This window comes from Aythya ferina (assembly GCF_964211825.1).
Source record: "Aythya ferina genome assembly, chromosome: 6".
Classification (NCBI taxonomy): Eukaryota; Metazoa; Chordata; class Aves; order Anseriformes; family Anatidae; genus Aythya; species Aythya ferina.
In genome coordinates this window covers 12639298-12656118 of record NC_140303.1, presented here as the reverse complement: position 1 = coordinate 12656118, position 16821 = coordinate 12639298, and the positions used below count along the sequence as shown (strand labels likewise).

Sequence of the window (16821 nt, the reverse complement as noted above, 5' to 3'; positions counted from 1 at the left end):
AGCAAGTCCCAGAATTGAGCAGCTTCCTCCAACTACAGCCTCCCTTGGCCATCACTCACCTGTCCCAGCTACACACACCCGTGCTACCCTTTGTCCTTCTTGTACCTGTACTACCCTTCACAACACCGTGGCTCTGTTCAGTGGCTTCTGAGGGAGAATTAGAGAGAGAATGAGCTTGCTTTTTAAACTGTCCACTTCCTCCTGTTCTGTAATCACTTCAGCACACTGGAGCAGAGTGAGTTCTGAGAAAAAGGGAAAAAAATAAAAGCATTCCCGTAATAAGATCCCTCAAATTAAGCACTGGTTTTTTTTTTGTTGTTTTTTTTTTTTTTTTTTTTTTTTACAAGGACTTTACCTAGATCAGCTACCCGAGACAACTATTCTTTAGCAATCTCTTACTTTGTGCAGAGATACTGTTCTCTGGATGATTTATGCAACTTCTCTTGAAAAATAGATCAGATTAATATATCTGTGTGCACACACATTATTTTAGCTCCCAGCTAGTGTAAGTACTGGAACATGCTTTCTGAAAAAGGAGAAAACATAAGTTAAAACCACCAACTTGCATAAAAATTTCAACCCCAGCTGGGTTGGGGAAATTTCTTGCACCAATATCAGAATGCAGGCTTCCAAAGAGATTTGAAAATTTAAGCTTAATGAATGTTGTGCCCTGTCCAGCATTAGAAAATAATTCATGCCATTCCCAAACATATCAGTGAAACACATATAGACAAATCAAATAGACATCTATAAATCACTCTTTATTTTGTGAAGAACACTTGAAAAATAAAGACAAAAGCTTTTCCAGGCTTTGGAATATAACCATCACAAACTGTGGAATCACAAAGACTCCATTTTAAAAAGGTATTCCCTCTCCCCACCCTGCTTTTAATGAACTCTCATTGTGGAACGGTCCACAATAGCTTTAACAAAAAAAAAAAAGAAAGCATTTTGAGCCAACATTAGAAATAATTCAATACTGGTTCAGTGCAGAAGCTGCTACATTACACTTCAAAGGCACATACTAGAACCCCCCCCTCCCCCATTAGTCCTTGTAATTCATAGTTAAATTTCTCCAAACCTCATGTTTTTGAGAAGAGACTAGAGTTATTAAGAAGTAGTTGGGAAGGTTAAGCCCAATACAGCCGTCCAGCATGGAACTGTAGGAAATAAAGTGACAGCACAGGAAGTGCAATGCAATGTACTTGCAAATAAAAACGTTTTCTCCTTTACCTTACTAATCAGCACGTGCCACAGTTTCTGTAAACCTTGGCTCACAAGACAACTTGCTGACAGGGAAGAAGGTTTCACAAAATAAGTTGGATACAGCAAGCTGAGTTGGAGAGAAAGAAATTGGTTGCCCTCAACTCAATCAGAAAAAAAAAAACGCAACTATAAAAGTAGGATTCCAGGAGTTCAAGATTCAAGTAAAGCCCACCTATGACCAAAAGAGTTAGGAAATTAAAATACCCCCTTGATTGAAACATCATAAGAAAGCACAGAAATTGCTGAATTTTAAGCCTATCAAAAGGATTAAAGACTAATCACATGCTTCAAGATGAGGTACTTTTGACTTTTCTTCCCTTTTATTTTGTTCATACTGTCAGTTTGTCTTGAAATTGTCAAAAATACCAGAATATTACTAATCTACAAAAGGTAAGTCAGTGAATTTTCTCACGTTAGTCAAAATTTTAGTAGTCTGCTGTACTCACATCTTCTACAAAATCTTCTTCATACGTGAAACAGATTAAACACAGTAGTGTCCAAAAATCACTTGCATTTTGTTCACTCTGGATACTTCAGGCTATGTTGAACAGTTGTTTTTAAAAATTGCCTTGCTCATTTCAAAAGATTTCCAAACATTTGTGCAGTTCAACAAGGCTATGTAGTGTGTTTAATAGCAGACTCCTTTTGATACAATAATCAATTTGCACAGGTTCCCAGCAGCAAAAGGCAAACACATTACATGCCATCAGCATTTTACTGCTGCATGGAAATGCTTGTGTTATCTTCCACTATTCCATGGTCACCTTATCATTCATAGTGTGCTTAGAATTTGATTAGAAACAGTTAATTCCATTAAGAGTTTGAGTACAACTAGTACTGACAATTTAAGCCAAAGAAAATTCTGAACCTGATGGGAAATTAGGTAATGAATAGGCATGTGCAGTGGGGGAACACAGTTTAAGTATTATAAGCACTAGAAAAGTTTATCTGAAGATGCTAAAACATCAACTTTTAGTAAACCCTGATTCCCAGCTTCAGGGGTAAGAAAACACGGTCTCATTAGGTAGTTACAGGCACTCTCAATCTTGAGATCCAATCTTACAAGCATTTGGTAAACATTCCACTTCACATTTAAGAACCTTTGATACTGAGTTCAGCTGTTTGTTAGTGGGCTGCCTACATGCCCTTCTATTGTGGAGGCTGTAAATCAACCGTCTGACTCCAAGAGAAACATTTTCTTTTTCCTCAAGTGTAACAAATATTAGCCTTTTTCCTGAGTACACTAGAACTCATACAAGACCAAACAACAGGTCCACCCAATTTTTCCATCCTTTTGTTTAACGAAGCTTGCGAATAATAAAAAATCACCAGCAACTTTAAAATGTAGGGCTACTGCACTACTATTTCATATCAGAAAGAGTCTTCAGGTTTAAGAGCTTGACAAATTCTGAACTTAATCCTTTCTTAGTCAGTTTACTACCCTTTGTCCAGAGACTTCCACATTTCCTTCATTCCTGAAATTGGATTCGAGTTACTACAGATTTAGGTTTATATATAAACAGACAGAAGTAAACTCTGGTATCGCTAGTAACTTTAGTGATCAGAGAGAGAAGAATAATTTCTAAAAAGATATGTTTATGACCGCATTAAAAAAGGAAGCAAACTTCATAGTGATGGTGCAAGACATCAGCATCAGACAAAAAAGAGCATTTAGGGTGATTATAAAAAGTCACCAAAAGGTAATACAATATATTATTCATTTTTCTCATGAATAAAGTGCATTTACCTAGCCTGAGAATAAGTACCACATTGACAAAGGGATGCAAAAGCACTTCCAAGAGAGATTAGAAGAAAATCAGTTATCTTAAATCCTATATCCAGTTTGTCTTGGTGATTCTTGAAGATGCTTTGAGAACAAGCATCCCTCTTGCTGGTCCAGTTGAGGTACTCCAATTCAGTACATCGGCAGTAGGTTCTTGTCAGCAAAGCATCTCCTGTGCTATCTGAAAACTCCCACATTGATAGAAAGAGCCACTTCTGGTTTACGTTGCTTAGTATTCAGTTTTTCCTCAGACAAAACATGGTCCTGTAAGCGTTCAGCTTGCCGACTGTTAAAAAAAATTAAGATGCATGAAATTAGTATGAGCTTTAGCACCTAAAGCAGAGTGAGACAGCAGGACTGGAAACCCAATTTCCATTAAATTGTAAGAATGATACTGCCAGTTCCCACTTATGACCTCCATATGGCCAGTGCAGCAAAGGGGTTCGTTTTTCATCTCCAGAGGCAGTGTCAAACTGTCCAGCGTATTGCAAGAATAAAAAAACTAAGGTAGGAACATGGCACTTAAAGCCAGAAGACTGAATTATCTGAGCGCTTCTTTTGGCACTACTAAAATTGTACACTAACAGCTAGCACTGTCCCAACAAATTATCCAGGTAATAAGGTACTCTGAAAGACTAGGCTGTAAAGAACAGCTTTCACATTTGTGAACAAAAATACAAGTAAATATTCAATACCTTTTCTTTTTTTCTAATGCAAGCTGCCTTTGTTTCTCCTTTCCAAGATCATCTCTCACTGTGCTGAAGTCCTTACTGTCATCAAGGAGAAGATTCTGTTGTCAAAAGAGATTGAGTGGGTTCATTTAAATTCCATCTACCAAAACTATTTCCTACGTATCAATGAGTTTAAACAATAAATTTAAGGCATTTCCTCTAATTTTTCCTCTAATTTGATTTCAAGTTAAATGCAGATGATTAAAAAAGGCAAAAAAAAAAAAATCTTCAGCCCCTCTGAATTGGCCTTAATCAGAAATTTTTCTCAATGCTCTGATACATCAGAACAGGACACCAGACCTCTAGCACACTGCCTGATAATTCATCAAGTATGTTCTTTCAGAGGTCTCCTAAGTTAGTTTTATTACCAATTCAGAGCTCAATATACTGCTATGTAATTTATTTAAGTACTTAAATAGATCTGTAGTAATTATTTGGGAAATGTAATGGATTTAAATTTAGGATATGTTTTTAATGGGCACTGTTCTTGGATTTTATTCTCAGTTCAAAAAACAAAATGAGGGCCAGAAAAACTCAGTTTCTTCTGGATAGCATAGAGCAGAAATTGACTGTCTTACACTAAGAGAGCACTCCACAAAAACCTCTAAGGTGTTGCCCTCTAGTGTCAGTAGCAGGACATAAGGGAGGAAAAGCATGGAATTTCCACAAATGGTTAAGAACAAGAAGAAAAAAACATCAATACCAACAAGGTTCCCCCCTTTACACCATGCGCAGTCCAGATTCTTATGTTAAAACTTTCATAGCAATGTAGCACGATACAGGAAGACCAGAATGAATTTGATTTACTGCAGAGGGGACAGTGTCTGAACCTAATCCTTGGGCAACAATTAAAGCCACATTAATTTACCTTCACCCCAATGATATCTCCATCTTTCAGGTGATAAGGTGCTGACTGTAAACTCTCCTGTTTTTTCTTCCGTTTTCTCTTTGAAATTTGCTGAGTCTGTATAAAAATCAAAGTAGAACATTCATACACAGCTGATTACAGAAATTTGTTTAAACTGACATTTGCCAGCAGTCCCTAAAGGTGTAGGGTCCCCACTAGCTATTCTTACATAATCAAGAGTCCTATTGTCATGAAAATTAAGTCATTTTGTTTTTTGTTGCTTCCTCATGAAAAAAAAAAAAAAAAAAAAACTTATTTCTCTTTCCTCTTCCACACAATCTCTTGCAGCTCACCTATATGAAGTAAATGACACTTTGTGATCAGGGACAACTCTCAGCCAAAGGACTTCTCGTATAGTGAAGGGAAGAAATGCTCTGATTCTGTTACTTCTACAGATGTCTGTCATTTCCATTATCTAATTGCAACAGCAACAGATTGAAAAATTCAAGCAAAAGATACCTTTGCATAACACCCATACTCATGAACTGCAACTAAGTAATGTTTCTCAACCTATACAAACAAATTTAGTAGTACATGAGAAACCTTGAATGAACTACAGATTTATCCCATGCCAACCACAACTACTCTCTTAGCCACATAAAAGTCTTTTGGGGGAACTTGTCAAAATTGCAAGTTCCAATGACTTGTGGTGTAATTAAAAATCCTGATGTCTTAGCTGTAATTTAACGAAGACCTAACAGACCCTTGAAGAAATAAACCAAATTTACCGCACGTTCACATTGCAGGAAGATAAAGATGTGCATTCAAATATGCATGCTGAAGAACTGTAACACAAACCAACATGTACATTTCTCAAAACAACTGCTAGATTCTGTCATTCCAGATCTTACCCAGCTAGATATTGGCAGCCACTCAAATTTTTCAGGGAAGTATTTGGCTATTTCAATTTTATCTACAGGGAGACAATAGTGAGAAGCCACTCTTTGCCTCAGTGCCCAGGTAGTGCATTCTTTGGAGATATCCCACACCAAATCCACGGAGTCATAGTAGTCCCTCTCCCCTGGTATGCCCATCTGTACTCGAAGCAGCAGTTCATGTGGGCTGTCACAAGAAAGAAAAAACACTCCTGTGAATCATGCTTTTAGAATCCAGAATAATTAGTTTTCACTGCCTCCCACCCTCCCTTATTTTAGCCAACAGCTCTGCCAGAGGAAAATAAAAGCACTCAAGCACAGCGACATCTGTAATCTTGACTAAAAGTATTTAAGTAAAAAACTGCTACATTAAGTGATATCTCAAACACATGCCAGTAAGAAATAAGTGTTTTCAAGACTTACCCCAAGTTTTCTTCTTTTTGCAAAGGTTCTATGCAGATTGCCACTCTGGCACCCAGTTTATATTCACTGAAAACAAAAAGATTATACACATTTTCAGTCATGTATTCTAAGTTCACAAGTAGAAAAAATCATGCTTCTAGTCAAGTAGATCCACGCTGATCTGAACCAAAACAAGAGGCTATTGGAACACAAAAAAAAAAAAAAAAAAATCAGAAAACTGCCAAAACTGCATTTAAAAATATAAAATAAGGCTTAGCATAACAAGTGTGATATGATCTACTTATGTTCACACTTGCCCATTCCATACCACTTGAGTTGAAAATTGTGTTGAGCAAAAACTTGAAATAACCAGAGATGGGCTTTATTTGGCTGAGCTGATTTACCTCTCCACCAATCCATCTCACAATTCAGTCAGTCTCTTGCAATACTACTTGAGTGTTCAATAAGAAACCTACTTGAGTTGCTGCTTGTTGTGTCGTAAAAGCTTGCCTGGGCGCTTACTTTCCACTGTCCAGGCTCTGAGAAATGTGGGCAGTGGGACAACGTGCTCCTGACGGCATGGTAAGGTCATAGCCTGAAAAAACAAACATTTCTTCAGTAACTTCAGCAGCCAGTCTGCTTGGAAAGAAAGTGATTGATTCTCAATGCTATATTGAAGCAATTAGACACAGGGCAAAGTATTTAGATTTATTCCTGCTTTTGACTCACAGGTAGTGAGCAGGATCAACGTATTTGCTTTACGACCTCAAAGCGAGTTGACCTTCACTCCCTCCCAACACTTCTGTTTGTCCTAAGCTTCTAAAGTACTCAATTTTTTTTTCCCCAACCAAAATTTGTCTAACTGGGAGGGAATGAGGCTGAAAAAATCATTACCATGATCAAGTGCTGTAAAAAGCTTCCTCAAGCCCTTATTGAGGACACAATGCTGTTTCCATGCTAGGACAAATCTTGTTCATAAGATGCAAATGGGCAGTTTTACACAGCAGCAGTTTGGATGAGACTGTGAAACTGAAGTCATAACCAAAATGGCAAATACTGGTATGGATCAGAAACTGGAGAAATATCCTTTCCCATGCTGTTAAGTAGAATGGCCAACTGGCTAAATAATAGAAGAGTCTTATGATAGTTGTGTTTTTTTTTTTCCCTTTAAAAGTGTATTAAACTTCTATTTTTCTGTTTAAAAAAAGCATTAAAAATAACCTTAGTTTCCGGGCAAAGAAACTAAGCTATATTTCCCTGAATGACAAACATGACCTTCTGTGCATCTAAAGCAATTTTTTTATTCATTAGATTCAACATACAAAAAAACACGCAGAAAACTAATACAAGAACAATGTGGAAATGAAAAGTGGCTTTTGGGGAGTGCTTATATATGTGTTCTTGTCATGAATAATTTGTACATTGTGAAATAAAAATAGGGCTGCAAGCCAAAGTTCCAGATGAAGTGCAAGAAAGGCTTTTGCAGCTCAGGACACATGACAGGTAGAATGGCAACTGCAGGGAACATACTAAGGAATTATCTGAGCTACATGCTCAAACTGCCTCTTGGTACTTACCACTGAACATGGCATATAAGCAAATGCCATATCAGAACATACTAGAGACAAGGGAAAAGGAAATAAAAAATATGTATTAATATAGCTCAATTAATCACAGTGTTGCTTTACATTTCCAACACAGGAGAGCATCTAACCTGCATCTTCAGATCTTCCAAAGTGGCTTCGCCTGCTATTTCTATACTGCCAGCGTAACACAGATCCGTGTCTGTTTGGATGCATTCTGGTGAGTCTTTAGATGGGGGCAGGAGGGGAAGAGGGAGGAAGAAAAACAACAGTAAAGTGAGTATGACATTGTCCATGGTCCTAAGAGATGGGTCACTTGTAGGTGAGATTTCACTTCGATACCTGACCTAAGGTTTTTTATGGTAGTTTAAGAAACCTACTGAAATCTGTAAATAATATTAATTAGGTTATGACTCTGAAATGCAGGGTGTCTTGCAAGGAAAATTAAAACTGTTCTTACCTACACTACTGGACTCAACATGGAAGTCAGACTCTGACAAAGCTTGAGAGAAAAGGAGGAAAAATGGAAAAACAATCTAAACTTCTGCAACACAGCTCAGTAGCAAAGGAAGAATTTACTCTTACTATAGAGAGGAAAATAGGTTAGTTTTCCCTTTTCCAGTTTGTTGTTTCCCCAACTGCTTTTCTCCTTCCTTTTCAACCCTTTATGTAGATGTAAGATGTACTCATTCTCCAACTTCTCCAAAATCAATTTAGCTTGAAGTGAGATAAATGTGATATCAAGAATCTGACATTTGAAGCCAAATCACATGCATGCTCTTTGAGTTGATGCCTTATAATACTGCCACTGCCTTAAGTATGGAGAAGCAATTTTATTTGCTGGCAGGTAAACAGCCCAGGCTTCAAACTCCAGTGAAAATCTTTGTCCTTGACCAAATATAGCCAAGAAGCATGAACAGTCCCATCCAGCATTCTTGATCTAATAAAAAATTAGATCTCTTATGTCTCCTTTCACCATAAGCTTACTGAAACTTGTACAGTTGCCCACAGGTTTCAGGAGGATTTTAAAGGTTTGGAATAAAATTTAGATTTTTGACCAAAAGTCCTCATTGTTATCACAGGCAATACGACTCCTTTTGAAAACTGATCAAGCTCACCTCCAGCAGGAGACACCTGCAAATCGTCCATCCTGCAGGCCAACCCATTCACTTGGTCTTGTCCATTTTCTCCATGTTTCATATGGCTTGAAGGCTTGAACCACCAGATGGGAATTTTCAGAAAGCCCTGAAAAATGAACAGAAAAAAACAGTCAGCCCATGTGTTCCAATGCAAATTAAAATTTTTACCTTCCTCTGGTGAAGAAGGAAAAAAAACTCGTTCAAGTCTGAGTTTTTGTAAAGATACTGGCATTCTTTTTACAGGCACTTCTCAGTGAAAAAAAAAAAAAAAAGCCTCATATCACATGCTATCACCATCCTGCTCTGCCATATGGCATCTAACATTACATTTTCAACTGACTGACATTTGTCTGGAGATCCAGACATAAATACGACCTTACCAGAGGAAGCTGTATTCATTTAGCTGCAACGTTGTTTTGCCAGTTCAGAGATGCTCCTGGTTTTCTTACCTGCTTCTTTCTTAGTGTCCCTTCCTGGCTGGAAGCAGGTAAGTGGATGTTTCCCTCATTTTCTGAGCAGAATATAGGCTTTATTTCTTCTCTTCAGATGCAGCTCTGAACTGCTCTATTATCACCCATTGTACTGTTGCAGTAAGTTCTTATCCTACATTTTTGTCCTCGCAATAAACTATGCTAAAAGTATCTGTTTTTCTTTGAAGCTTTATTCACCACAAAATTGCTGAGACCTCTACTACATGCCCAGTGCTTCTTGTGGACTTTTAGCTTCCTGTTTCAACTTACAATGCTCTATATCACTTGAGGTTTGCTTGTGCAGAAACCTTCCATGACCATTGCTGATGACAATTTCCCAGCAGGGCCCTCCACTTTCAAGCACAACCATCAGTACAAAATCTGACTTTAAAAAGAAACACTTAAATTCCTTTATTTTTTTAATGATTTTATGAGGAAATAGTAGCATAAGAATTGTGCCTTCACAAGAACCTTGCATTCCAGAAATACTGGTTTCTTCCAGATTTGTTAACCTTGACACTTCTAGACAAAGCTGCTGCAATGGCTAAATTTTTTTTATTTTTATTATTATTATTATTATTATTATTATCATCATTATTTTTTACTACAGAAGGTTAGAGCTGTAAAACTACAAAAAGCATTATTCATTATTTCTGACTAAAAATATTTCAGTTGAAAAATTCTAAAATAAGCAAGAGAATAATTTACTTTCATATTCAAGTATCAAGATGCAGTCACCTGACTAAAGGACATAAGTTGTTTATTTTTACCTTTGGTGGAAGCTTTCCTTCAGTTATAACCAAAGTATCTCCTCTACAAACATTAAGTTCCTTCAGGGTGGCATTCTGCAGGAATAGAAAGCATAGTGCACTTAAGTCTACATGTTCTTGTGTTTTGTTTTCTAAATTATGGTTTATCTTTTTATGCAATGTGTGCCAAGGGTTTTTCTACATCCACCACTTGGAGCTAACTTTGCAGCAGGACACAACTATTACATTTACAGGAGTCTGCACTGCAAGAGGCCTTCCAGTGCATCCTGCTGAGCTGCACATTTCCTTCACACCTCTTACCAATTAAGATCTGTTTGTTTGTAATGTACTTAATGTGTGCTAATCCTAGAATTCAGGAAAAACTATGTGGATATGGCTTAAAAATAATACCTGAAAACAGGAGCCAGGTGTGTAAGGTTTCCATTTCAACCTATTGTTAAAATGCCTTCATAAGGCCTTGTGAAAACAGAACACTGCTGAGTAAAGTAGCACACAAGAACACCACACATTTGCTTTATAGCAGTTCTCTTTGGAAAAGTCCCTAAAGAAAAATGCAACAGACACTGTTGTGTGTTTCAAGTCAAAACTATCATGTGATTCAAGTCAAAAATAGGATCCTCTTACTTCCTGACTTAATGCTTCCCCTGCTTCATAGCACCAGTCAATCCTTCTCAAATGCCAGCTGTCACCTACCAAAGAACAAAAACACACAAGGAAAACTAATTAGCCAACATTACTGTTTCATGGAAGAAAAAACACACATTACAGATGTCTTAATTGTAGTCATAGCTAAGGGTTGTTGCTTTTTTTTTTTTTTTTTTTTTAAGATTTAGCACCTATGCATAAAGCATAAAGTACAGAAGGAAGAAGTATAACTAAACTTTTTAATTTGATTAAAAGATAACAGATGAAAATGCACTTTATTCTTTGCAGAGTACAAAATTTGTTTTTCACAACTAAACCAAAGCACATAAGGAATCTCATCAATAATTTATGTGGAGAAAGGACTACTTTGCAGTCTTTTTAAACAACATCGAAATTCAGTGAAGCCTAACATTTCTTTGAGAGAAGTCAGATCGCAAAGCTCTACACAAGGCCAAATTTAATTTTCCACAAGCAGTAATATAAAAAGAAAGCAATGAAAACAGAATTACTGTTTCTTGGCAGTAAACCTATACCACAGGGAAATGAAAAAGGTTAAGCTTGTATTTAAAACGTCATTATGTACTCCACCCGTATGTACATGTAAACAAGAGCACAATACTTAATTTTATCTTGGGCTATTCAATGTGTATTCTGACAGTAATGTGTTTCAGGTGAACATTTTTTATGGAGTATGGCTTAACATGCTGCCATCACTCCACCATAATACAAATTCAGCATTTAATGAATGTTTAGAAGTAAAACTAGGAAACACCACCACTCCAAGTCTGTTGTTCTTCCTCCACATCAGCATCAACACAAAGACGTTCAGCCAGGAAATTCACGTGCGATGCAAGTGCTATCTATATCTCTTCCTTAATACTCATAAAAATGGTCAGTAACAGGAACTCCTACCACTCAGATTCCCAAACAGTGACCAAATTGTGATCTCATTTTGAGCTTGTTTTTGCCAAGTGACCTAAAAATGCCTTTTTCTTAAGCAGTTCATCACATGCAGTGGTTTCCAATGAAACTGATGTCTAAACAGCCAAACACCTTCACCTGTACGCACACCCAACTGTACATTTTAGAAACTGTTGGTTTTGCCATATTGCAATTAAACAAAGCTGGAAGCTGCACAACCAGCTTTTATCAGAGCAAAACCATAAGTTCATAAATCTTTCCTCTCCCCTCTTCACATTACAACAACAAATAAATCATTTTAATAAGTTTTAGGGTACCAAGATCTGTCTTAAAAGCCTGGAAAATACATTATTAAACAACAGTACAACTAACCTGATAATCCAGATTTTTCCAGCATTAAATTTAGACACTGGAAAAAAAAAAGAGAAACATAAGTTGAGACTTCACATTCTCAATTCATAGGTTGGGAAATAAAGTTTTCAGGAAATCTACACTAAAAATTCCTAAGACACATAAACAGAGTGACTGATTCCTGTTCAACTCCTATAGCAATATAGTTATGTAGACATGGTGCATTTGAGCTAGATATTATACCCTTTAAATAGGGATTTTTTTCTCCTGTAGGAAGCTTACTGAGTCAGGTGAGTAGGCTCACACACACTGTTAAAAGAAGTTTGTGCTGTCAGTTTGTTGGTTCACTAAAAGAAGTTCTGCCTCTGAGCTCAAAAACGCACCTTTTAGAAATAAAACCTGCAAAACTCACTTTCTACTACTTCTATATATCAGCACTCTGGACCAGAAAGAGGGATTTGCAGTACTGAGGACTGCTTCCCTCACTGTCCACAGTTCTTCCTGACTCCTGTCACTCTAATTTCATCCATTCAGAGTTTGATAAACTACAGAAGTGTTCGCAGCAAAAGTGTCTGTAGCAACATCTTGAATCCAGTAACCCTCACTAGCTCTCGTTCTCCATAAGCAATGTAAGATGATTGTCTTAATTCCAAATTCTTTCCAGTCCATATACAGCCTACCATCCTCCACAAACCATGCAACTATTGAGTCTGATTGACTGGTCCAAGATAGAGTTATGGTGTTCACTGCATTTTTCTGGATTTTTCTGTTTTGACTGTCAAGCACATTAGAACAACTTTTTGAATACACATTCCCAAAGACACTGCCTCATCTTCGTACACTACATTCTATCTCACCTGGACTTGGCCATAATTATCATCAAAAGCTGCCTTGTCCTCTTTGAGCAGTGCTGTCAGTCTAACTTACAGACCTGTTTTTTAAAACCTAATTGCATAGCATGACTCAAAAGCATGCACAGAGAATCATTCTGGTTGTTTAAGACCTCTAAGATCATTTAGTCCAAAGATTAATCTAGTACTGAGAAATAAATGTAAGCTACCACATAAAAAATTTAACTGGCAGTCTCTGCCATGATTACATCTCGTTCTGAGTATTGCTGTTTATAAAAGGAGTGGCTAGTCACGCATAAAGTAGCAAGACTACATTCATTTGAAGGAAACGTGATGTCTCTTTACTATTTGGTGAAAGCTCAAGGCAAGTTCAAACACTTCCTTTGATACAATGTCCCCTGGCAAGTTGAAGCGACACATGGGTACAAAACAAGGTTCTCTATGAGCAGCAAACCTGACCCAAGCATGGCATAAGCTTTGAAGAGCATCTAGACTTACTTCTTTCACAGAGGCAGTCTCTTCCACAACTATCTCCATCTCAGGGCCCATATGTTGGTCATGCCCAATAATAAAATATAAGAAGAGCTAAAAAGGCAAGTATAAACTGTTTAGAATACATATTTAAGTATGGAAATACTGAAAGAAAAAAACTCTCCCTAATGCACTTGGTAATTGCATGCAGTACCAGCTATTGCACTGTTGCCATCAGTCAAACAGCACTGCAACTACAGAGAACAGAGGAGCACATGCAATTGAGTTATGGCCATCAGTAGAGCTTCATTAAGCAGCTGTATACATGCTTTGCCTGCTGCAAATGAGAGATAAAACCTGCTAGCTTAAGCCCTATTCTGGCACTTTGATCAGAAATATACAGCTCCCCCACCATGTTTACACTTGCAGATATCAAATATATTATCATCTCCCTTTTCTTACTTTATGCTCTCTTGCTCACATGCACGTGGAAAACTGCAAACAGATCAATTATAATAAGTGATTTACAATTAGTCAAATGAGCTATATTAACTGTTAGTGTATAGGCTCTTGGCCTTGAGCACCTGAGATAAGTGACGTGAACGTTACTGATAACGCGTATAATTCTTCAGACTAGTAAGCAATTTTTCTCCCATACCAATTATCACTACAACCATTATAAAAGTACTAAGAGGACCACATGAAATATTGGGAAGCATGAACAAAGCAAAAAAGCAGCTCTAGTCCCTTTTCAGTCCCAGCCCTTTTATACCTGTGTGGAAGTTGGAGCTTTTCCCCGACACAGCCCAAGCAAGCTTCCCATTTTCAGTTCCGCTTCCTTGACAGTATAATCTTCAGGCACTTCAGGGAAAAGAAAATAAGACAAACACCATAAGCTGTTGTTTCTTGAAAGTATCCATTCTACTACGCTGCTCTTTAGAGAAAAATAAAGTTCAGTGACATTTAAGGAGCTTAACTTTTCACAGTGTTTACATTAGATCCGTAAGCCTTCTATCACTAGGGCAAATCTGCATAAGGGTTTCTCCCCACCACCCCTTGTATGGGGTGACAGAAGACTTCAGAATGGAACAGACATTTCTAGGTTATCTGGCTCAACCTCCTGCTCAAAGCAGGACCAGCTATGATGAGGTTTTCTCAGTCAAGCTCTGAACACTTCCAAGGATGGCTAATGATGAATCCCTGTGCCCCATTCCTGTTGTTTAACCACTCAGTGTTAATTCCCTTTCCCCTGCTACCACACACAGTGGGAATTTCCCTTGCTGTAATGTGTCTGCTGCCTCTGATCCTTTTATCCAACTCTGTGAAGAAACTCTGAGAAAAATCTGACTCTGCCAGCACCACAGGTCCACACTGAGGAGTTAAAAAAATGACAATTATTTTCTCCCAAGCCTCCTCTTCAGGCTGGAAAAAAAAAAAAAAAAAAAAAAAACAGCTTCCTTTCTCTCATGTTCCAGACCCCAAACCATCCTGGATGCTTTCCTCCAGACTGGCTGTAGTTTGTTAGGGTTTCTCTCTCATGCTGGGGAGTCCCTAAAACAGATACCACACTCCAGATGTTGTCTGACAAATGCTGAGTAGAATGGAATTAATCTCTTTGGCCTCCTGGTTGTACTTTGCTTTAGCAGTGTACCAGTAAGATAGTAAAAATAGAGAAAATATTTTCCAACAAGTGCAAAACTGATCTATAGTCTCTCACTACTGCCCAAACAACAGTGAAAAAAAATAAAGCTTGGGTTTCTATTCTACTAAAGTTGGTCATCAGAAGCAGGGTTATACAGTGACAGTAGTATTACACATCTAAATCACAGACCAGGCTGTGGCATGAACAAGTTCCTCTATTCCTGTGGAAGCAGAAGTCCACACATTACTCTGTTTAACATCAGATACAAGCAGCCTTCTCATAGTGAGCAGGAGCATAACAGTGCTTCCTCCATCACCACAGGATTGAAGTCTGTTTCAGCTGCACTAAAATCAAACAATCAAACCTTGCACATCACTTCAAGTTTCCCAATTTAATTTCTTATAGAATGATACCGAAATAAGTAAATTTACCTGGAGAGAGAAGTTTCCCATTTCCACTAACAGGTCTAAGACAACTGTCACTTGCTGTAACAAAAAGGGTGCAGAAGAGAGGTTGATATATTAAACAATTCAAATAAATCTGGCTCAGAAATTTAGACAGGTGACATATTTCAGATTAACGACAACAACACGTTTATCCTAGAGGCCTTCCTCTGGAGATATTACATCAAAAGGAATGAATTCCTAGGGACTTCACGAACAAGTTTTTATCCTTTCAGTGAAAGCAGTGAAAGGTTACTTTCTCTTTGAAGCCACCTGTTAGCCACAATGAGTAAAATATGAAACTGGCCATGTTTCCAAAGACTTTTCTTGGGGAGCTTCAGGAGGCAGCAGGATGTGGGGCTGGGCACCCTGCTCGGGGTGTCCCTGCTGGAGCAGGGTTGGGACAGGTGGACCCAGGGGTCCCTCCTCACCTCAGCCAGTCTTGTCATTCTGTGCAATTTTAACATTATCAGATCTGTAAGTGAAGCAGTTGAACGCTTACCTAGCTCTTCGTCTAGTTGAAGCTCCTGTATTGCTTTCATTTTGATATCTGACATCACCTAGAAGAAAGCAATATTAACACCTCCAATACAAAAAACAATGTCAGCTGTTCAAATTCAAGTCCACAAAAGGTAGCCTTCACTTTAAATTCTTCCCAGTTATGTTCGTATTCCTGCTAACATTATACACAGCTAAGAAAACATTTCTTTAATATTATCACCCAGAAATATGATATCTGTGCATTTATTACACGCAACATATTTGGAGAAATTTTTCTTATAAAAAGTATTCCAAAGAAAAGAAAATGGTATTTAACTTTTGCATTTATCAAAAGACTAATATTTTGCAAGTATTCACTTTGTAAGCAGTACGCTCTGTAACAGGAAATAACTTAAAAAGCAGAAAAAGTATCAGAGAAATCCACCCCTTGGCAAAAACAGCATTTCTTTCTTATCCTGTTTTGAAAGGAAGAAATAGTATTTTCTTCCTCTTTCAGGTTTTGTTACTGGCAAAGCCTCAATCCACTTACAGGATGGTCCAAAAAGAAAACTGTTTCACACAAAGACACTAGTGTAGACTGCACTGTTTTAAGTTACCAGCGTTATGGTCTTATTACAGAACAAAAATATTCCAGTAGCTTTAACTCCAAGCTGCACACTATTTTCCCTACAGTAGCTTCAGTTCAAATGCTAAAACCAGTCTTCGATAACCTGCCCAACTGCACTAGCTAAACATCTCAGGGAAATAGCCTGTCTTAAATGCCTGAACAATCACATTTCTTACTGTTTCAATGGTGGCAGTAATTTTAACATGTTTCTCTTCATCTTCCGTTCTGCAGAAGTTTTTAACTTGGAGCCAGCTGATGTCATATGTAAAAGCAGTCAAATTGCCACTTGAAACGTTCACAAAGCTGTAAAAATGAGCAGTACAAACATAGTCAAAGACAGGAGAACTTTGTATTATTTGGGTTAGATTGCTAAATACCAATGCTCTTAAATAAATCAAAAATTCCAAGGTCATTAATAGCAATGGCCTCAGGAAGAATTCAGGCACCACTGGGCTGGCTATTG

General features: G+C 37.6%; 1 protein-coding gene and 1 long non-coding RNA gene across 7 annotated transcripts in view; both read right to left on the bottom strand.

Annotated features, from left to right (window-relative positions):
* LOC311438776 lies at positions 1-560 on the bottom strand. The gene is made up of 2 exons (XR_014694309.1): positions 356-560; positions 1-242 (listed from the first exon to the last, which is right to left on the bottom strand). It is a non-coding gene; the product is annotated as an uncharacterized lncRNA (long non-coding RNA).
* Positions 561-740: 180 nt separating this feature from the next.
* USP40 (ubiquitin specific peptidase 40) overlaps positions 741-16821 on the bottom strand; it is a 33561-nt gene continuing 17480 nt past the window's right edge. For 3 of the 6 annotated variants that reach the window (XM_084523642.1, XM_084523641.1, XM_084523643.1), the window contains 16 exons: positions 16535-16661; positions 15753-15810; positions 15239-15292; positions 13938-14026; positions 13193-13279; positions 11865-11901; positions 10551-10615; positions 9927-10001; positions 8666-8792; positions 7679-7773; positions 6441-6559; positions 5986-6051; positions 5539-5749; positions 4649-4744; positions 3745-3839; positions 741-3335 (listed from right to left, as the gene is read on the bottom strand). In XM_084523642.1, coding sequence (XP_084379768.1) covers positions 3227-3335; positions 3745-3839; positions 4649-4744; positions 5539-5749; positions 5986-6051; positions 6441-6559; positions 7679-7773; positions 8666-8792; positions 9927-10001; positions 10551-10615; positions 11865-11901; positions 13193-13279; positions 13938-14026; positions 15239-15292; positions 15753-15810; positions 16535-16661 — 1510 coding nt within the window. In that variant the 3' untranslated portion in view covers positions 741-3226. Of the gene's footprint in view, positions 3336-3744; positions 3840-4648; positions 4745-5538; positions 5750-5985; positions 6052-6440; positions 6560-7541; positions 7583-7678; positions 7774-7823; positions 8050-8665; positions 8793-9926; positions 10002-10550; positions 10616-11864; positions 11902-13192; positions 13280-13937; positions 14027-15238; positions 15293-15752; positions 15811-16534; positions 16662-16821 lie in introns of those variants that run through there. The other 3 variants (XR_014694308.1, XM_084523644.1, XM_084523645.1) reach the window with 3 other exon arrangements.